Here is a 22,696-nt window from a genome sequence, read left to right as displayed (position 1 = left end):
CAAAATACACACACACACACACCATCTCATCCACTCATCGCCATACCCCAAAAACACTCCGGCCGTTTTATGGTGGGTTATTGAGTGGGAAGGTCTGCATCATAAAGTCTGTAGGCTGTCTGAGCTGATCTTGGATGCATGTTGTCTGAGGCTGTTCTTTCATTTGCCATCTTCCTTTACCCGTCGGCTTCTTAGTTTCCTTCAAGGTCCCTCACAATACTATGATTGTTGCCCCCCCCTTTCTGGCATGCATTGCTCATGTTCTCATATTTTCCTCTGGCTCTCGTCTTTACCTCAATTTATGACATGTTGACAGGGTCGTGGCACGGCATTAGTCGACTCCATATGTTTTCTGTGGCAGGAACTGGGGAAATGTAACTCCAGAGGATAGCTTTATTTTCTTCTGTTGCCACAAGAGTGCAGAGTTGAGTCATTCAGAAATCCATTTTCCCTTTGTTGCAGGCTGGGGTGGTTGGAAAAGCCTGGTCCTGCAGTGCCATCTCATGGTTTGCTGTGTGAAAGAGCTCTGTGGTCAAGTTTGAGGATTACAGAAACCTTAAACTTGGAGCTGGGAGCTGCTAAATCATGTGTTTGTAGATAAGTCTTAACCTTCATCTTATGGTAAAGCTCATTAATAATAAAAACATCTGTTTTGGCAAAGCTGCATCTGAGCTTTATGTAGATTTTAATGGGGAAGCTGGAGACCACAATGTCTGTCAGTATCAAAGTTTGGCGAAACTGTTACAACTGGCTAGAATTACCAAGTTTTACACTCACAGAGCACCATTACTGCCGACAGTTTGACTTATGTGAAAGCACTCCAGAGATGGATCAAACAGATACATGTAATGAGAGCCATCTGGGCAGCCGGCACGCTAATGAATTAATCCCGCAGACCTTATCTGGCCATGTGCTGCCAGAACACACACACTTTATTATGTACTTACAGGATGCCAATACTGTAGTGGGGCGCTCTCGCCTGGTGGTGCTTCTTTGTTGTGATGGATGAAAGAAAAGTCCTGAAAGTGAAACATTTCAGGAATAGGAACAATGAAAAGAGTTTGCACGAACAGCACTGATGGTAAAACTCTTGCATTCTTTGTTCTTCTCCCTCTTTGCCTTTTTTTTCTGCTGTTGCAAATCACAAACGTTATGTAACTTGGACATTAAGGACTAATAAGTGATTGCTCAATATAATTGGAAAAACTGGAGTTACAAATCAAAAATATGTGGCGGTGAAATATGAGTTGTGAAATGCGTTTTGAAGTGCTGAATGCTTTGGTCTCATTCTCTGCAAGTGCTTTCTTCTGCATCAATATGCATAGACCCATAATAGGTACACTCAAAGAGAGTCTGGATCGGAGATTTAAAGCTCCTGGGGTTATGAATGAGAATCTCCGAGACCCAGAGCTCTCCCAAACCTTCACAACCCTCTCAACCTTGAGCATAAATCACTTCAAGATGTCCACCGAGCCACCCAATCAGAGCCAATTAGGGCTAGTTACAGGCCTGTGGAGTTTGCCCTTTTCAAAAAACAAGGGAAGGACACAAGAAGGCTGGGGACGAAGAGGACACTCGGAAAGAGAAGAGGAAGAGGGGATGTGTGTGAGAGCTTTGCTATTAACATCCTCTGCTCTGAGCAGGGATTTTCCCCCCAAAAAATGTGCAGTTGTGGCTACGATGACTAGTTCCTCGCCTTGTTATGTATCTGAACATATGTGTCCAAGACTGAGCGTGCGTGATGGTCCGCTCATGAAGCTGTTGCACATAGTATCCGTGCGTGCTCTGCGCGTTGGGCTGGGTCAGCTGGGACCATGGGATTGATTTTACGAACAATAGGAGTAGGCTCCCTCCAGAGGGGAGTGCTAAAGAAGAACATCTGTACGGCATCAAGGCAGCGCAGAGAACGAAGGAGAGTTTAAAGGTGGGAGGAGAAGGAGAGGGAGGATTTCTGGCATCGTGCTCGCATTGGTGTTTTGGAAAGTACAGCGACGCAGACCTCTCAATCAATGAAGCAGCAGAGCAGGTCGTGCATATCAGACCTAAACCTTTACCAGATATTCAGTTTATTCCTCCTGCAGGACATATCCGGCAGGACTTTGTGTGAAAATTGTGTTTACACAGAGACATTCTTTGGGTTTCTCTGAACATGATCTGTTAACAAAAGAGGTTGAGGCCTCTGTTATGTTAACTGTTTGCCTCTGGAAGCCTGTTTTCCTCAGTTGGACCTGTCAGCGGTGTTGAGATAATGTTATGGTGACATCATTTCCTGAAAGCTGTCTCTGTGGCTCATTTGAGTTACCTCAGAGCGGAGGGTGAGGGATATGCTCTCCACTGATCTCCACAGTGTTCAGCAGAGGCCCGGCTGTTGTGTTACACTAAACTGTTGCCTCCATTGTGTCTTCCTGTGCTGCTCTCTCTACACAGATGGTAAGAAGCTGGATTCTGGTGCTGGTGCGGAAACAGTTGGCCGTGTCTGTGCCGTTTCACACGGTCTTGTGTAACAGACGTGGAAGGAAGGGCATCGAGGTAGCACAAGCAGCAGGGTTAAGGGTGAATATAAATACAGTTCCGTGTTTGTCTTTCATTGCTTTTGGGGTCATTGCTGGGTCTGTCTGCACGCTCCTGGACACTCAGGGCAGGGTGGATGCCTGGCTGTTAGGACTCATCTTGCACCAGGAGAATGTCAGGAAACAGAAGAGGAATTTAGACGCGGGAGTGGCGACAGATGGGTCGATCAACAGGATGGCGAGGGAGGAGAGGAGCCCATCAGCCTGACTGGAGAAGCGTCGGCAGTGTCATCGCACAGAGAGGGAGGATTTTTCATTGTTTCCTCCACTCCATTGGTCAAATCATTACTGATGTCCACGCCTGTGAAGTCTCTCCAAACACTGCATTCAACCCCTTAATCCACACTCCCACTAATCCACGGTTTGTCATAGTTTTATCTCAAAAGATTGGCAGAATTATTGCGGTACGGATCCCAGACATGCTGCCCCAGACGACCTCACTTTGAGCTCTTTGAATGTCATGAATCACTTCTTCACAGTTAAAAAGTAAAGGAGAATCAACAATATTAACAAACAAAAAATGGCAGGTTTACAAAAGCTAGAATTCACTTATTTCCAGGTTTTAGCGCCTCTTAGAAAGAGCATAAGATGTCGTGCCACAGTACAGCAGTAGATTAAAGAAGAAGGATACCCCCCAGGGCAGGGAGACCGATGAGGAGAAACAAGGCCGCCATCAGGACTATTATTGGGAACAGCAGCAACTTAGCTGCTGGCTCTCTTGCAGTGTTCTCTAATTCATGCATTTTTGCAAAATATGAGCTTTTAATGTAACCGATATTGCCCCCATATTCATGCCTGTTAGCCTGCACAGTCACATGTCAGTCACGCTCCTGTGATAGCTCCATCCAGCTGGCTGTAAGACTCAAAATACACCAAAACCTCCTTTAAAAACAGCCAAACAGGTCCCCGAGGGTCAGATTCTCTGCTACCATGTGCTGAACCTCATGATGTCCTGGCAGTGCCCCCCCCCCCCACTGCACAGAGATTCTTTGTGCATTTCAACCAAAATAAGTGTAATGTTAAGATAGGTAGGGTGACTAAAGGGAGGGAAGGAAGGGAGAAAGAGATAGAAGTTAAACCTGCCAGAAAGACTCCCCTGCCAGGTTCGGCTAATCAGGATTCTTCAGCTGTGAACAGACACGTGCTTCATGTTCACAGAAGTGTTAACTGTACAAACAAATAGCATGCCAGAGGAGAAGCTGGAAGATGTGAAAACAGGGTGAATATTTATGTCGCTTCATCCAGTTTAGAGCCTTATTACCTTTAATGAGGGTTTCACTCCATCATGCTACATTATGTTCATTTATCTCTGTTCGGGAAGCTGCTATATATCCACTTTCTTAATGTTTGTTTCAACTTCTTTTGAGCTTTAATCACCAGAGTAAGGACACTTCTAGCGTGAAGCAGATTTTAAATCACTGCTGTTTAATCTGTCGCCTTTTAATTCATTAGATTAATAGTTTCTGATGACTGTCACATAACACAATTGTTTAACTCTCAATTAGTTCCTGCCACTCTGGGTTTTTTTTTACTTTGAGCTGTTTTGTTTTAGACGCTTCTTCTGGTAAAATAGTGCCACTAATCCCTGCGTATAAATCTGAAAAAGCCCACTTGAATCACTGAAAGGAGCGAACTGACTCCCAGCCAGTTTTGTAATATTGCAAATATGAGTACAAACATTGTGTACAAAGCGGTTTTTACATAAATTCAAATTCTAAACTTTCAAGTCTTGTCACTTTTTAACGACTGTTTAAGCGTTTAAATTCTTAAATCATAGCTTGGCTTTTATTAACTGTGGATGTGATTTCAAGGGCCCCTTTCTGTAATTTTAAGAAGCATCTGGTCTGAAGCAGAGAGGGTGACCAGCAGGCGTGCCTGTTCCCAGACACCAGCCTGATCTTGGCTTAATTCAGCCTCATATGGTTGCATTGTTTGACAAGCAAGTCTCCAGGCAATCCTCAAAAACCCAGTGGTGGGACTGCAGTGCTTCCAGATGTGGCCTGCCAGGATCACTGGAACAGCACATCTCTTAGCGAACATGAGCGGTGAACACCCAGCATCGCACTACGCTACAACCAGACGCACATCAGCGCAGCAGCTTGTCATTTTCTGCTGATGTGGTGTGATTATGAAATAGCATGTGTGCTTTGTCTATGATGTCAGCGCGCATGTGTGTGTGTGTGCTGCAGCATTTGAGAAAAGGTGTGTACAGTACATGGAAGCGCGCATGTGTGCTTGTGCGGTTCAGTGCATGACTCACTATAGGCTGTTAGTCATCTGTCCAGGGACGCACAAAAAGCGGGGCCAGACGTTGTGTGTGACGCCATGTGCTTTTACAGGCCTCTCAGCTATATACACAACATGCAGCAGGCAGGAGGAGTGCTTCCTGTTTACCAGGTGCATCTTCAAAAAACAGAATCAGGACACACTCGTCCTCTTTAGGACATTTTCAAGCACTGAATCTGTACGTTTTGAGCCAGTGTGTGCTGTCTTTTCCTGTGAAAACAGCTTTTGTGTACCTCGTCTACTGAAGCATCACCTGAAATCTTTCCTGAGGTGTAACCACAGCCGCCACATTGCAGAAACAGTTATGCCACTCATGCACAAACCTGCAATAAGGACGAAGTTTCCTCCACTAGCATGTCATTGTCTCGCTCTGGTGCTTGCTGCACATGTGCACACACACACACACACACACACACACACACACACACACACACAGGGACAAGGGAGGAGGCAGGGACAGTTGCGCTGGGGGAAACGGGTTAACAGCAGGCAGTTAGAAAAGGGGTGTGGAAAGAGCAGAGAGAGAGAGGCCAAAGGAGTGGAGCCGTATAAAGAGCAGCAGAACACAAGCCGGGCTTTATCTTGCTTGTCTGTCCCGCTCACTTAGACCTCACAGGAAACTCCCAACTCCCCCGGCCCTCACACACTCACTCATTATCACTTATCACACTTTTTACTCTCACACACAGTCCCGCCGGCCTGCTGAGTCTGACCAGAGAGGATGGCTGCACCCATGTGGAGAATGAATGGGCTCTGGAGAAGGATGGCTGGAGTTCTGCTGCTCTGCGCTCTGCTGCTCAGCAGTGAGTACTTTTTACGATTACTGTCAATACTTTGATTAAGTTCAATATTTCTTCTCTGCTTAAAAAGTTACCTATTCACACAGAGTCATACATGTGGAATTGGGCTTGTTTGTCGTTGCTTTGTTTTGGTCTCCAAGAGTCTCTAACATTACAGCAGCAGAAGTCGTACATCAGTGTGTTTACATCAACATCAGCGGTGGCTTTTTGTAAACTAGTTGGTGGTGGGAGGGGTTGCTTTGATGTGTTCTACCACGAGGTTGCGCACAGATGCAGAGAGGCATGGTTAGCGGCGGGGTGGCTGCAGACACAAAGGGTCTGCTCAGGAGTGGAAAGTTGCAGTTGAGAATAATTACGCTTTACATCCTGCAGTGCATCTGGTGTGTTTGGATGTGTGCAACCGACTCAGAGAGATAAATGAATTTTTACTTTAGAAATAAGAGCAGTTTGCTCCCATCTGTTGCATACACACCTTGACTGTTACTGCGGTGAGTTATAAAGATTTCACATTCATGTGAGTGTGTGTGTGAGCAGCGTGTGAAGCTCCATAAAGTGACCACAAAACACATGGATTCAACAGGGAGCGAAAATAGTTCCCTCATCTGTGTTTCCTGCAGATTGTGCAGAAGTGTGTTTGTGTTTCTGTGTGTGTGTAAGATCACGTGGACGTGTGTGGACTCGCTGGGCAGTCCACTCCAAGAGGACTGAGGCCTGATGCTAATTGCAGGGTGATGTATGGCTTGGATGGTGTTGCTGCCTCGCTGCTTGTAAGGCAGGACTAGTTCTAGTTCAGCCCAGCGTAACGACTTCTGCAGAAGCATCAGGCCCCATCTCTGGGCTCAGGGGTGGTCAGTGTTCGGAGTGACCCTGGGAGGCACGAGGAGGAGTATCCCAGACTGATGAAAATAATTAAGGGTTTGCTTTAAAAGGGGAAAAGATCATGAGACGGCGGAACATGCTCGTCGTTTGCACAATAAAAAGGCGCACCGCATACCGGCTGCATCAGCAGCGTAACAGATGGTAATTAGATTTACATGAAAATCTAATTACTGTGGGCACTCCCCACCAAGAAATGAGAGCCACAAAGCAGGGACAACACTTGAAGACATGACTAATAATCAACCATGTATTTTTTGCGTATTGCCGATTGAAAAACAGCTATTTCATGATCTTATTATCACTATAATTAGGATTTTCAGACATTCCTAATTACGATTACAGCCCATCTCGCCTTTTGCCATATTTGCATAATTTTATCATTTTGATTAGCTGTTTGAAATCGGATCCTGCATCAGCACAGTTCTCCTGCCTCTGTTTTAGGTTTTAGCAGACAGCTTCTGATTTCTACTTTAAGAGTATCACAGGGGTGTTGTCCCAAGTCTGCTGACCCGTCCTCATCCTTTACCGCATCTAACAGCAGTCCTCCAATCACGCAGACCTGCTACATTGTTGACACCTGTGTCCAGCTGGCACAGCGGTGTGAATTTGCAGAGGCATGCTCACATGTGGCTCCAAAAAACAAAAATGGAGATCCTCTCAGTTAAGCGTATGCAGCGGTTAATTGCATCTCCTGTGCAGCCCTGCGTCGATCAGCTGCACACTCGTGAGGCCATTATTTTGTTTTGATACATTTCGCACCACCAGCCAAGTCACAAGAGACAGTCTGTCTCCTCATTGACTCTTTTGACAGTATAAGACTATGTGGTTGCAGCGGTATATGGGTCAGAGGTCTCACCACGATGCCATCAATATTCATTAAAAGAAGCAGACAGTTTTATTGTTTCATGCTCCATTATGGCCGTTTTGATCTGCATAACGAAAAATCTGCACAGCTCCGGCCTTATTGTGTCTGGTTCAGTGCGGAATTGTTGTCTGTCAGTGCTGCATCAGATTTGGTGGCGAATGGGCGAGGCAGCTGATCCTAGGTCTGTCTTAAAAACATGCTTTGCAGCATTCATACACAAATTGGCATTAAATCTTCTTCCTTTGTCTGATATTTGGAAGCCATGGAAACCAGCAACTCATTTCACAAAGGCCTTGGACTTACCGCTCATACAGCAGCGTATTTATGGAATCAGACATGACGCAGTGCTGCTTATGGAAAAAGACGAGTGCATTATCAGTATTAGCTGGGCAGAATATGTGTCGTAATGCCGTACTGCAGGGCTAAAGTCACTGAAAAGAGCAATTAACTCCTGCTGTGTGTACGTATCCAAAACTCAGTTAATAACATCTGCAGCAGACAGATGTCACATTCGTTGGTTAGAGCCAGACAAACAACAGCAGAGCGATGAGTGGATGGAGGGCGGGATGTAAAGGAGACAGGATGAGAGCCTTTGATGCACTCAATTAGTGGATGGCTTTAACTGTGTTTATCAGAGCAAACATACATAAGCATGCCAATCACCTGCACTGCTCAGCAAACACGTCAGGTTTATGCTCCCATTTCCCATGGCTGCCATTCAGTAGTTATGCAGGCGCACAAATATGTAGCACTGAAATGGGCATGAGCTGCAGTGTTGGATGATGTCATTCGACGCCTCTTGGAGTACGTTATAAGCGGTCTCGCTCTCAAGATTTCAGGGGAAAACCCAAGCTTTAAATCAGCCCCGGAGAAGGGGAGAGACATCTCGTCTTGCTCAGTTCAGCTTATCGTCTACAATGACTGTTTCTGTTGCTATGTGGGGGCCTCGGGCTGAGCTGAACGAGCTGTGACAATTGCTGTTAGAATATACAGCACTACAGGAAGATATTCGCCCATGGTTGGGAGATTCCAGATTTGGCCTGTATGTGTTTGTGCGTGCACATGCGCAAAGCCACCGGTGCTCAGTGGATATCCTTTGTGTAACACACACTTAAGTGGCCTTCACTGAGACAAATTATTCAAGATGGCATAAACTGAACTGACTGAATACAAAGGAAGAAGAAACAAAACAACCCGCTGAATACTGTTAGAGAAACTGTCAGAACCAAAGCCTCGAACAGGACAGCGCAGACTTCGCAGAGCAGAAATCAGCATCCACATCTCCCTGCACGCAAACGCACAACACTTTCTCAGACAGCAGCTTTCTCCTGCCAACGTAAACATGGCAGAATATTGCCACTCTCTTTCTCATGGCCCTCGGCTATTGACCAGCATTCTTTCAGTCCCAAGTTGTGATGGTGAAGTTTTGATTCACGTCATCTGCTGGAGGGCGGGGGTCTTTTATATAAGCCTTGGCAGATAGTGGTCTTATGTCAGGCTAGGGTGTGTGTCCACTTGGGCCCAAAGTTATGGCTGAGGAGCCACGTGAGCTCACAGAGTAATTAAACCTGGAGCCTGTGTTCTGTCAAGCTGCCAGTTCGCTTCAGTGATTTCTACATATGAGAGCGCCAGGTCGCGCTGCAGCTCAGATCATTCAAATACTCTAACAAGTGCCGGCTGTCATCAGCGACCGTCCGGTTGCCTCGTCTGCTCGCTCTCAATCACAGTAACAAGAGGAGGACATTTCAAAATGGATTTTCTCTCTCTGAGTTATCTTCATTCGAAGGCAACTCTTTTCCACAGAAAGCATGTTAATGATGAGAAAACAAAGCCACTGTCGCCACCGACTAAATGATCATCCAGGAAGAAGGAGTTGACTTGGAGGAATACATCGTCTAGCAACAATATTTACCTAGCGAAACAATCTTAATGAAAAGCAGACGCTGTGTTAGCATTCAAATCTTCCTTTTCCAATTACTGCTGTTCTGGTGAGCTTATTGTTCCTTGTTCCCCTGGCACCCTGCTGCAATTTTACAGCTGTTGGGTTTTACCAGCATAAAGGAGGGGGGGGGGGGGCTCTTCTCTGGTTTCTCCTTCTTTTTCAGCCCAGAAAATTTGGCGGGACAAGCAGCACTGAGGCAGAGAAACTCCAGATATCGCCGCTCAGATCGAAATCGCCCCTGTGTTCAGCTAATGAGCAGCCCCTAGATTACAGTGTGAAATCCAAAACAAGAACTTGGAAGAATCCTCTGCTCTTCGTGTCACCCCGTCTTTTCACACCGGCTCAAAACTAAAACTGCAGCGACAGCTCGGTGATCCTGCACCGATCCATCCGAGGTTATGGCGATGTCGTGCCAAACGCCAGCAGAAAGCAACATAGCACACAGTGCATGTTGGATAACAAGGCAGGGCTATCTTTATGGAGGGCTATACTGTTTACCCTGGGGAATAAAAGCGCTTAATGAGCCTCGGCTGAGGCCTTTTGACTGCCAGAGTAATTGCTCCCGGTAATTAATGTTCAGTAAAAGCCATGTCGTTTATACTTCCTAATTGAAAACACAAGACTGTGCCCTCTTGCTGCTCTTGAAGGTCCTGTGTTTGGACACCTTTTCATTTGTACCGTGCATATAAACAGTTTCTGTACAGGCCTTTTCTGTCTTAAGACAAAACTGCAGCGTTTAGCCACCATATCTGCAAGGCTATCAGATTATCACTATTATTCCTCAATCTTCCTCTCCCTCTTTGGCTCCTTTGCCTCAGTCATACCAGAGTCAGGTTGTTTAGGGCTATAGGTTTCGATATCTTTTTACAACCTCTCCCCACACAGTCTCATGTAAAACCAGCAGCTGGAATCAGTCCATGGACATCTGCTGTTGCAGCCCAGCGCCGGCTCTGACACCGAGAGGAGAGGAGAGCAGCCTGCTGCTGTTTCCAGTTTCTAATCCACTAACAAAATGGATGGACTGTTTTGGAAACACAGGTTTAGAGTTTCACTGCTGTGCTGAAACTATTTTAATGAGTAAATTAGGGGCTGAATAAAAACAACGGCCAGTAGCTGCTTACTGTTACCTTTTCACTCTTTGCTTTCGTCATTCTCGAGGGTTTGGTTTTACCGATGCTTTATCAGGGCACGTGAAGGAAAAAGTTTTAGTTTTGAGCAAAATGGTCACGTCAAGCCACGGGAGGACAGTTCCTGTACAGTGCACCCCCGTGATAACAGTTAGTGTGGCTGTAAACAGCAGGGGTGTGGGCAGAGCGGCAAAGTCAACTTTTGCCACCCATCTGTGCAGGAACAAAAACAGTGAGATGTTTTCTTTCTGATTGTCACTGGACAAGCAATAAAGTAAAGTGGACTGTATCTGCTTTACATGGCCATAGTTAGTGCTGTGCTCTTTTTATTATTTCATGCAGCCTGACAAGTTGGATGATATTCATGGCATGATCTGAGACGACATTATTACCTCGAGGATAGTGTGTGTGATTGCAGGAACTGTTATTCTAGCCTGTAAGTTTCAGGCTTCTCATCTAGCTGAAACAAGTAGTTGATTAATCTATTAGTTGACCAACAGAAAATAAATCAACAATTGTCAGTTTTGAGGCAAAACTGCCATAAATTAAGTGATTCCACCTTCTCAAATGTGAGATTTTCTCTCTGAGGTTCCTTCATCCCAGAATTCCCTTGAGGGTCTGAGGATGAGGGTGAAGCTGAAGAGGCATTTCTCCTTGCAGGGAATGAAAAGAAAGCAGTGAGGGGAGACTTTGGGGTCTTCTGTGGACCTCTGGAGGCAGAGGATGTGGATAACTAACGAGCGGAGGAGGGTGTGGCACATCAGGACAGCTGAGGTGTTGTCTCTGTGGTCTGGGTGGAGGTCGAATGCAGGTCCCAAGATTTAGAGCTGATGATTTTCCATCTTATGCATGATGTCAGAGACATATGCAGGGAGGGATGGAGCTCCCAGAGGAGACCTGCTGCAGCTGCCGTCCTCTGCTTACACCCTGGCTGCGCCGTTTCATTTGTGACAATGTTTGTTTCTACAGCAATTTCCTCGCTCTGCCCCAGCCTTAAATCAGAGCTCTGGAATAGCAGGAAAGGTAAAAGACAACAGCCAGAATAGCTGCTACACTTCAGGGAGCGAATGGGAAAGGCTGTTACAGATGAGTGACTGAGTATGAGACCAGGTAGAGCTGTTCAAAAGTCCACATACACACACACGTGGACAGTCTGTTTTGGCTGCAGCTGCATGAAACAGAAACACAGCACAGGGTGATAAAGGCAAAGCATTGTGTGCAGTTAACAACCCACTCTGAAGGTGAGCTCGCTGGGCCTGAACCGGATCACTCCGGGGTCCAATGGCACCAAGACAAAAAGAGGCACTCATGCTAAAAATCCCTGTAAACGGGGAGATGGTGACATACTGGGAGGAAAAACTATGGTTTACAACCTGGGTTTTATGTTTCGCGGTTATGATAACACTGCACTCACCACAGTCATTGCCGAGATCCCGGAGCACAGCAACATCTTTCAAAACAAGCCCAACACAGCAAGAAACATAAGCAGTCAGATGATCAGAGAAGTTGTGTTTTCGTGATCTCTGGCCACCCCAAAGCGTACAGTAGTTCTCAGTAGTTCTAACAGACTGAGGAGGGAAAGCAGGTATTCAGCAGCAGAGAAGCATCAGCGCAGGATGCTGAAATCAAGCTGCGTGCTGCAGGATTGGACCTGAAAGTAGATTTCCACCTGAACACGATGAGATCAACAAACATCCAAATGTAAAGCAGCACAGCGTGTGTTTTCTCCTTGTCTCTCAGTACAGAATCAGCATTTTATTTCATGCTCCCTCCAGAGAAAGTTGTGCACTCCACATTCTCCAGTGTTTGATTGTAGGTGTGTGTTTGTGAACTCATGTGGGTGTGTCTGTTAGTGTTTAAGCGGCGCTGGAAAGCTTTTCCCCAGCGAGGAGGAGGAAGAGGAGGAGGGGGGTTGATAGAAGGAAACTGAACTAAATGTAAAAACGCAGGATCTGATTTTCAAAACAGCGTCACTATGGAACTTGATGATAAGACCCAGTCCCCCCCTCCAGCTTATCATCCCTCTTTCCTGCTCTCCCCTGAGTCCCCTGGAAACATATGATTGACCACCTGACACAGAGCTCAACCATGCAGCCCTCACATCTGCACTAATCTCATCACTGTCCCTCATGCATGCATCAGTCCAAAGGGCTTGAGCGCTCCGGAACATTTTTATGTGTTTGTGTCTATTTCAGCGTTGTAATGTGATTTATTTTCAGTGTGGGATAGATCCTGGCGGTAAATGTTGATATTCAATACAGGGTTGTCTTTGCAGAAATGCCCTTCCTTAATCCATTTCTCCATATATAATCCACTACAGTCAGTTGTGAAATTCTTGACAATCTTCCAAGGGATTAGGATTGCTTTATTTATGCACCTGATATCTAATATGTTAACAGTGTAACTCACTTGAGGAGTTGCTTACATTCCCTTGGTGTTTAAAAAGTCAAGCACATGAAGTACAGTGGGGTCAGCCTGCAGACCAGCAGCTCAGTAGCTGCAGCACATCCCAGCTGCATGTCAACAGTATCAGCTGTGGTCCCGTGAATCCTCACAGACAGAGCAAAGCACTTGCCAGAGGCTACATGTGCTAACTACATAAGCAGGCACGGTGTTGCAAGGCACTTTATGCATCCACCAAATTATGTTTGTCATTTGTGCCGGTGAATTACCCGCCTTTGTCCTGCCTTATAATTGGCATTGATTTGTCCAACCGCAGGCAAAAAATGCAGCATTTGAACTGTCACTCACCATCCTAAGCCCATATCGTATCCTCTCTTCAACCTATGATTTAGTTCTTTACATCTGGCGTGGCTACACACCACACACCACGTCAAAGACTGGAACACCCAGGCGGAAAGCTTCAAGGAGGACAGCCAGGCCAGGAAATCCACTTGATGTACTTCAGTGGTGAGGAGAGTAGCGAAGGACAGGAGAGGTTACGCTGTCTGCAGCGTTGGCCTCATGAGCCCTTTAAAAACTCTCAGGAGAGACCCAGGTTGTGTTTATGGAGTAGTTATGTATGTTTCTCTGTGTTTGTGTTGAGACTGGAGGTCCGAAGGCTTCATGTTGATGCGGAGGGGCCTGTCTGGAAACACAGTGAGATTTCTCACACGGCTGTCTGAGGTGTCTGTGTCCACACTGGTGGACTGTTACTGCGTATAAACGTCTGACAGAGTTTCAGCGTGTGACAGTTTAAGGTGAGCACACTGGTGTGTGCGCATGTGTCTTTCCACATGCATCTGTATCCATGAGAACTTTGTCTGTGCAAGTCATGTGTGTTTAAACAAATGAACCCTTTACTACAACGATTTATACTGGGGAAAGTGGGAAGGTGACTTTAAAGCCATAAATAATCATGCTTATTCCAGTCAGCACTTAATACTTAACTGGTTACACAGTGAAGTCCTTTAAAAACATTCCCTAGATACTATTTGGCCAATAAAATCTTTATGCCTATAAGACATAAACTGAGGAACAAGGTTAATTCAATAGCGTGGAGGCTAAACATTTTTGCCCCACATTATTGCTCTATTAAACATAGCAGCTCAAGCCGAAGGCAATTAGCTGACGGCTGTAATAGCACAGTTAAACATTACAATTTATGCCTACTTACACTAATTGAAACACAGCATATGACTAGCTTTGGACAACGTTCAGGCAGTCGACGCCACTGTCGGGATCAAACGCGCTGCAGGAGGGAACCATATATCAAAGCGGCTGGTGTGCAGTGCAGGATACACTCTATCATGGTGGCCGCTCGCTCGCCGGTATGCACGGAGCTCAGAACTTATTCCAGAGTGTTAAAGGCGGCCATGTTTATAGGAATAAAAACACACCAAACATCTAAATTTGCCACATTTATATAAGCGTATCTGGAGATTAAGTAAATAATAGCAGTGGTGCACCAAGCACATCTTTCTCCTGATTGCGGCACAATTTTGGTCAGAGTTTGAACTGTTTACACACTGTGTTGGTTTCCTTCCATGCAGAGGGGAGTGTTTAGAAATAATGGTGTGGGATGAGTGGGATTACTAAAATGAACATCGCTGCAGTCTTTGTTGGCCTCTCTTTTTGGTCGGAAGCATGACCTCTGATTGGGTCTAAACACATATTGATGCTACTTCTGTTTTCCTTTGTGTCTGTGGCAGTGGGAGCAGGGGTGATGGCCTCAGCTGTACCAGAAAGAGTTCTGTATGTGTGGGTGTGTGTTGGTGGGCGTGATTAGACAACATAAATCCTTTCCCTTTAATTGCACAGGGCGGGCTAATGACATTAGCTAGTTGGCTAGATCAACAGTCATAATATTAAGGTGAGACCGGACTTTAGACTTCAAAAGGTAATCCGACCTGGAGAAGCCATCCATTCATTTACCTGGAAAAACCTCACATTGAGCTTTCCTACTTTTCTTAACCTTTCTATGCCAGAAAGGTCTTAGCACCACCCAAGCTAATCCCAAGATTATTACAGAAACAGGATCTCTCCCAGAGGATGGAAGTGTAGTGAGGAGGCCATGACCTTTTGACTGAGCTGTTTATTTGCATAGGCTGCAGACAGTGAGAATTAGCCCATATGTGACTACTAATTAGACCGAGCCCCTGAGAACACATGCCAAATTGGTTTGGCATCTTTGGGTTGGGCATGAGGTTTGGTTCAGCAGGCCAAGCTGTTCAAACCAGCCCTCTACCCTGACCTCATTCACACAAACATTCCACTGAGCGTGTGCTGCAAATTTCATCCCGAGATGCCGTACGGCTTTTCTGTTTTCCCCTCAAATAGTGCTTCCCCCGGTTAAACTCTGAAGCACCCTCTCCACAGTTGAATTTGGACTTAGGTTAGATGTAGCAGAGATAATTGGTTGGGGTTAGAGGTATGGCTGGGTGTAGGTTAAGGTAAGGTGAAACACAAGCCATGAGGAAACAGATTTCGACACCGCCGTTCTAAAAACAACGGGAAGTCATAACTCAATAAAATCTGAACACAGACGATGCTAATATTTTTAGTCTCAGTGTGGCTTATGCACTTCCTGAGAATATCATTATCTCTGATGTCAATCACAAATAAACATCCATAAATATGCGTATGCGATTTTCTTCAATATCAACGTTATGCAGTGATAACTCTCAGCACATCCATGAGTACACTAAAACCAGCTAAAGCTAATTCTGCATATTTTTAATGGTGCAAAGATGGAAAAAAAGTTCTAGCCAACAGCTAACTAACTGTATCCATGCCAACATTATACTTCCTGTTTACATCCTCAAAGTCCACTGTGTCACACTGATATAAGATGCAGCAAAAGCTTCATTTCCTGCAGGCATGAAAAAACACTGATTCATCAGATGAGTCAGTTCGTTGCTGTTTCCCTCTGTGTCTCACTTACTCTCCCTTCCTTGCAGATGAGGTGACGTGTCAAGATGATGCAGTCGCTGATGCCACAGACGCACCTGCAGCTGATCCAGCTACAGACGCCAGTGCTGGTAGGAGCCTTGATAAACATGCAAAGACATCTGGTTAGCGCTCTCTAAGAGAGGCTATCATGCCATAGTGACATGCCAAGTGACAGACCTTGACAGACCTGGAATGTGCCTGTGTGTAACAGCACTGTCTTTGAATTGTGTGCTTAGTGACAGATGCTGCGGACCCCGCTGCAGCTCCAGACGCCACCGCTGCCCCTGATGCAGGTGCTGCTCCCACTGATGCTGCCGGCGGAGACTCCGCTTCCTCTGCTGCACCTGGAGATGGCTCATTCCCAGCGACCATTATCGCATTCAATCCTGACAGCCTGGATGGAGGTGATTCAGGCTCCTCTGGGACCACTGCCGCCCCCAGTGTTGGAGATGAGGTGGCTACAGCGGCTGAGGTCCCAGGTGACTCCCGCATCCTTAAATCAGTGGTGAGTACCTGCCTGTGTCCATGTTGTGGTTCCACATGTGCAAAGTGTGCTGTCCTCCTGACCTCCTTTGTCTATCTGCCCTGGCGTCCTGTCTCCACAGCCTGACGTCAGGTGTGTTGGAGAGGGCGAAATCTCAGAAGATAATGCCGTCAAGGTTGAGATGACAACAGATGATTGTGTGAGTACGAGTGCATCTCTTTTATCTCTCACAAAGTGGCCGTAACAGTAAAATATTCTCTGAAGGTATCAATCCACCACCACCAAACCTACATCCTAACATCACCTTTATGTCGTTCGGCTTGTAACAGTCGTCCTCTCCACCCTGCCAACCACAGGCAGCACTGAACTGCCAACAGTAGAGATTTTGGCATGACATGTCAGACCATAGTGAAATGAGACGAGAGAGCAGAGCCCGGTTACCTCCTGGTGTTGCGCTCTTTCAGCTAAGACCTTAATCTACACCTCGGGTCCAGCGGAAGTGGCTTAGTCCACATAGAGGAAGAAGATTAATGTGTTTTAAATTGCTACAGTTGGAAACGTGGCCCTGATAAAGGCGGATCTGTTCTCAGACATTCCTCAGGCGTCGTAAATCTTGAGACTGTGTTCCTGGCAGGAGACAAATTACAAGGAGGGGTGATGTTTCCCCTCTTGTTCGGGGGTCCTTAAGACAAAAAGAGGAACAGTAAAGGAGCTGCTCCATTTTCTGGCCTTTAATACACATAGAGATTTTTTTTCAGGTTTTTTTTTCCATATCAGATGCCTCAAAAATACTTCAGACTTTACTATATGCCATATTTGGAGCCCTCTCATTACATAATCGTAGTTTTCCCTTTCTCTGTTAAATCCCAGTTGTGTATGCAGTTGTTCAACAATGCCTCACCCCAAACGTGACGTTCAAACACAACTCGTTGGTATATTGTACAGTATATCAGTCCAGCTGAACAGAACCGAAGCAGCAGGTCAGATCCCAGATCGCGGTCCTCACTGCATCATTAAGAGAGCCAGGACCATCTGCAGAAGTTATCTGTCTGACTCAACCTGAAACTAAACATGGACTACAGAGCCAGAGGCCTTAGCCAGAAGATGATTGGTTCAAAATGCACGCAGCAAACACAAACACAAAAGCAGCACGAGGTTATTCTTTTCATGCAAAAGTGAGTGAATGGCACGAAAGAACTTGACTCAGGAACAGCCTCTATCAAGCAGACAAATTTAATAAAGCAACAAGGCTCTGAAGTAGTGGAAAATAACGGACGTCTTTCTCATGCTCTGTAAATCCCCAAGTCACCCGCCACTCTAAAAGGCAGCGTCTAATATGACTAATTTAAAAAACACACATAACTTAAATGTAACTCATCTGAACTCCAGCCAAGGCTGCAAGAGGCAACATAAGGTCAAACGAAGCGCGGTATGAACGCAGCATTGAGTCAGAAGTGACACAGACAGATGGAGAAGAGAGTCGGTTCCACTGGAGTGATTCCTCCTGCCTGCCTCACAGATCTGGGTGTTGCAGCAGAGTCCAGCTGTGGGCCCACTCCCAGCTAGCTGAGGATTCAGGGTTTGCTCACAGCGCTCTTCTGGGAACACTGAGAGCTGTCTGGATGACATTACAGAAAATGAAGAGTGTTCCCAAGCTGCAAAGTTGTGCAATGAGGTGATATCATAGTTTGGGGTTAAGGTGGGAAAAAGGAAGGTGTGGTCGGCAGCTTTTTCATCCCGCTGCATTTTGTCTCCATTACACACACAAAGGCCTGCGTGCACTCATGGTCAGCGGGGAAAACTCAGGACTTTTGATTGTTTGCTTCAGTGATCACCCAGATGAGATAAAATGTCTGTACTCTGCATGTAAGAAGCTTAGCTGAAAATGTGAAATCTGTTCTGGCTTTTGCAAATCAGCTCATGTTTAATTTGGCCCATTCTTTATTCTTTTTTTTTTTTAATATGCATAGCGACAAGCATTGTTTTATGTGATGTGCCTTCATAATTTCATGCAATGTTCTGCACAAATTAAGTTAAGATGAAGTCTTTGTGTTTATTCAGAAAACTATGTATGAATGACGTACAAATCCTTTCTTATAGGACGCAACTAAGCGCGTCATTGAGGAGACTCCTGTGGGCTTGTGCGAGGCAAAAGACTGCGATCTGAAAATCTTCCAAAACGGCAAGACAGTGCTGATGGCCAGTGATAACGGTGGGTGCTGATGGCATCTGTATATACCAACTTGCACGTGCACACTGATTTTGAATTAAGTGCTGATATATCTCTAATATTCATTGTCCCTGCAGTTAAGTTGAGTTCTTTGGCTAAAGCACTCCAGGGTGAAACTCTCAAAGACAAGGTAAGAGAGCACTAGATGCAGTTTGAATATGAACCATGAAACCCATGAGGTTATCTGATGTCCCAGTACACACTAACTCTATACTGTATGTACTAACTTTTCATAATAGTATACTGTTTTAGCAGCTAGTATAAAATAAAATACATGTTTTATTGTATTATACTAACAGAAAATGATAATGCATGTTCAATATTTTCTAAGATGTGTCTAGAGCTGCAATTCATTCCCATCCACAATTTATTTACATTTCTTGGAGCTTTGAGAGGCTCATTTCCTTCATGTATTGCATTATGGGAGAACAATGTCCATCAATAGCCCATTGAATTCAGCTGTATTTAGTGCATACTGTCTGGTTTGAGCACGCTTGACTTTGTCATGTTGCCAGTAGTTTCTCTTTCTTATTGAACCCAAGAATAATGATTGTTGTATGCACTTCTTTTGACCGCACTCATATCTCTTCAACTTGTTTGCAGCTGGGTGTGACAAAGGTTGAGACCCCACCATCATCAGGTTCCTCTGTATTTGTGGGAATACTGGTCTCAGGTCTGCTCGCCGCCCTCGCAATCACTGTGGGTTACTTCAAATGCCAACGCAGGACTGATACCAAGGGAGTGAGGCTGGTAAGCACACTTTCGAATGCTCCGTTCAGAATGGATGTGCAGCGTACTGCGCCGTGTGTTGCCACTGTGGACCTCATTTACTTACTTTCTGGTAGACGTGCTGTACAGGAGCTGCCTGTCACTGGTGCATTACTCAGCATCGAGCTTGTGAACTGAAAATCATTACATAGATGTTGCCTTTTCCACTGCAGATGCTGCATAATGCTCAGTGTGATCATGTTTGCAGTTATTCCATTTTGTTCACCTGAAGTGGTTCTTTCATTCAATTTTTAACACCGATCTGATTGACCTTCCATATGACCTCTAGGTGTATTTTATCAGAATCAAACTGTAATTTGTTTTCACCATGTGTTCCCGGGTTTCTGCAATCACAGCCCTCATTAAAGATTCAGGAACAGTATGCATGGATTTTCTCTGGCAAGGTTCATGTTTTACTTCATCTGAAATCAAAACCGCATTATTTTCTTCCCGCTGAACCAACTGCTGCCAATGTTTTAATTAGGGAATGTTGCTGGCCAGCTATCACAGAGAATACGCAGTGAGAGTGTGCGTTATCCACAGACCCACGCCCTGCTCTCTGCTGCCTCATTCATCTGCAAAGCTCACTGTTTCATCTACCAGCCAGACACAGCTGCATCACATGATACAGACCACATTAGAGGATGAGTCTGTGTGTTTAAATGCAATAGTGGAAGGGTGTGGGGGTTAGTGGATGCATCTGTGTGCATGTACGTCTCTCTGTGCATGACAAAACTGCATCTGGACAACAAATCAAATGCTTCGTTTTTAACCCACTCAGACTATTCTATCCAGTGACTTATGTAACACATCAGCACAGTGAAGCTGTCCTTTTAAAAACATTGAATCAATATATAGGAAAAAAGGGAAACTCCATAATGGCTGCTATGTTAGTACAAGTCTCCCGTACACACATTTATGCAGTTTAACAAAAAACAGGCAAAATAGAGGGGACACCTGCTAGCATCCACACACCCAGGTGTTGTTGAAAGTTTCAATCCAGCCTTGACAAGTTGTTCATTTGTTCTGCATTTGCAGGCAGAGGAGGCCTATCCGGTAGATCAGGAGAACCAGGGCAACACTCTTGTATCCGTGGCCCCCCTCAACCCCCCTCCAGAAACCCCGGAGAAACCCAGCGTAAACGGAGAGTCCCCCGAGGCGGCCAAGACCCAGCCTCCTCCTCCCACCAACGGCCACTCCACTACCAAGACAGCAGACACCGAGCTGTGAAAGAGTCTACAAGTAATCACCACCCAGGGACTACCCCCGACAAACACACCCATCCACAGACAGACACACACACACACACACACACACACACACACGCCTATGCAAACTCACCTCCCTTTCCAAATCCACTCCTGCCCAATCACAGCGTCCACGGCAAAGTGGACATCAGGGACTAGAACAACCTCCTACATCAGCGCTCCTCTTCTTATGCTTCCCTTGCCTCCGCCTTTGGCGACGTGCCTCAATAAACATCAGGAAAACTAGTCTGATGACGACGACGACGACGATGAATGATGTCGGTGATGACGAAGGCTCGGTCCCTGGGTTGTTGACGGCAGTCAGGCTGGGAACGAGAGACAGGAGATGGGCAGTTCTGGGTGGGAAGAGGGTGTCTTTTAGCATTAATCAGCACTGGTTCCCATGATGACTGCAGCCTCTGGAGCCGCAGCCATGTGCTGTCAACACACAGCTCTGCATGTCATCAGGTTTAAAGCTCCCACCAACCCTCCACCAGCAAATACAGCATGAGCACATAAATGAAAGATTCCTAGTTTATTGTACAGCCATGACAGACCAAGAGGAGATAAATCACACTGCCTTGAAATCTGTTTACAAACTTCTCAGAGAGAAAATCAATTGGGCTCTGATCTTGTTTGTCTGATTGAGTTATTGATCGTGTGGGTGTGCGAGTGTGTATGTCTGCTTTCCTGCATGTGTGTCTGTTAATGTGTGCTTGCGTCTGTACCGTGCATGGACTGTATGCACATACGTCTAAGCTTGCTTACTGCGCGTGGTTGAGGGCAGAGTGGCAGATTTTGATCGAGTGTGTGAGCGAATGGCGAGTCTGAATGTGACGTTAGCCGTGAAACGTGCGCAGTTTTGTAAAACCAGTTGACAAAGTGACGGCTCACTGAGTTGCGGTCGTCCCCGTGGTGAGGAGGAAGGCGTATTGAAGTTTTAATCACACCATTTTCTTAAAGAGGTGTAGCTGCAAGGAATTCTACAATCTATCACTGAAAAGTGTAGTGAAATCAATTACAGGGCCAGCAGGCCTCTTTACAGTGGCTTCATTGGCACTGCTGAAAATCACAAGACTGACTGTGTGACCATCACTCCCATAAACACCTCAGACGCAGAGCCTCTTACTGTCAGCTCTGTCCACACATCTGTCAGTGTTATTCTCTTCTCAATATACTGTATATGCTCTTTTAACTATCAGTATTCTATTGAGCAGTATGTATAGTATGGTGCCTATTTTTTGCATTGTTTTATTGTGTGTATCCACACTTCCTGTCACGTGCCAAAGAATTTCATTTCATATCTCACGTTGTACTAAAATATGTACTTGTGGCACCTTTACGAACTGTCATCTAGGTCATACAACATAAAGAAATGTGTTAAAGGCCACTAGATGCTTCTGTCTAACAGTCATTTCCCACCAATGACTTGATCCAGCATTGAAATCTTTTGTAGTTAAATAGGGTGCAATTGTGTCATCTCCAATAGGTTTTAATAGGATAGGGATGCTGAAATGTGACCCCCTCAAAAAGTGGTGTGTTCCACTCTTTGAAGTTCTGTAAAGCTCAAGTTTCTGTTAGAAAGAAGCGTCTAATGGCCCAGATCTGCGGGTTTTTGTGTGCTGAGATTAATTCTAAAAGGAAACTGCAATGTTTTTTAGTTCAGTTGAAACAATGAAAAATATTCCGATATATATAAAAATGGGATGTCTTGCATTGATTCCTCCTTTCAGTCGGTTTTCTATCATGTCATTGCTAACATTCCAATGTGACTGTTTCATTGTACTAGCACCCTGTAGTTTAAATTGGTTTTAACATGAAGAAATAAAATGCAAAAAAACAACATTTTCATGGATTGTCGTGTTTTATTTAAAATGAAATCCTGAGAGTGTGTGTAAGGAGCAGTGGGGGTTTTAGCCACAGAGACATGCGACGCATACGTACATCTGTGCTCTAACACAAGCTGGATTTGAATCCCGTGCAGCCCATAAGGTCACACAGCTGGTTTGCATAAGCAGTAGTAATGACATCACTTCACACTGTTTTGTCTTTCACAGTTTGGGTGGGGCTGTGAAAACATCCACCAGCTGTCTTTTCTAAATGGCAC

General features: G+C 45.4%; 1 protein-coding gene across 1 annotated transcript; it reads left to right on the top strand.

Annotated features, from left to right (window-relative positions):
• Positions 1-5,456: 5,456 nt before the first annotated feature.
• Positions 5,457-22,108, top strand: cd34 (CD34 molecule). Its single transcript, XM_070968865.1, has 8 exons — positions 5,457-5,659; positions 15,869-15,949; positions 16,097-16,365; positions 16,466-16,543; positions 18,445-18,556; positions 18,652-18,704; positions 19,178-19,324; positions 20,381-22,108. The coding sequence occupies exons 1-8, from the start codon at positions 5,578-5,580 to the stop codon at positions 20,570-20,572; spliced, it is 1,014 nt and encodes a 337-aa protein (XP_070824966.1). The 5' UTR covers positions 5,457-5,577; the 3' UTR covers positions 20,573-22,108.
• Positions 22,109-22,696: the final 588 nt, after the last annotated feature.

The sequence above is a fragment of the Chaetodon trifascialis genome, chromosome 8, assembly GCF_039877785.1.
Source record: "Chaetodon trifascialis isolate fChaTrf1 chromosome 8, fChaTrf1.hap1, whole genome shotgun sequence".
Classification (NCBI taxonomy): domain Eukaryota; kingdom Metazoa; phylum Chordata; class Actinopteri; order Chaetodontiformes; family Chaetodontidae; genus Chaetodon; species Chaetodon trifascialis.
Note: the sequence above shows the minus strand (reverse complement) of the source record. Positions and strands in the feature narration are given on the sequence as shown.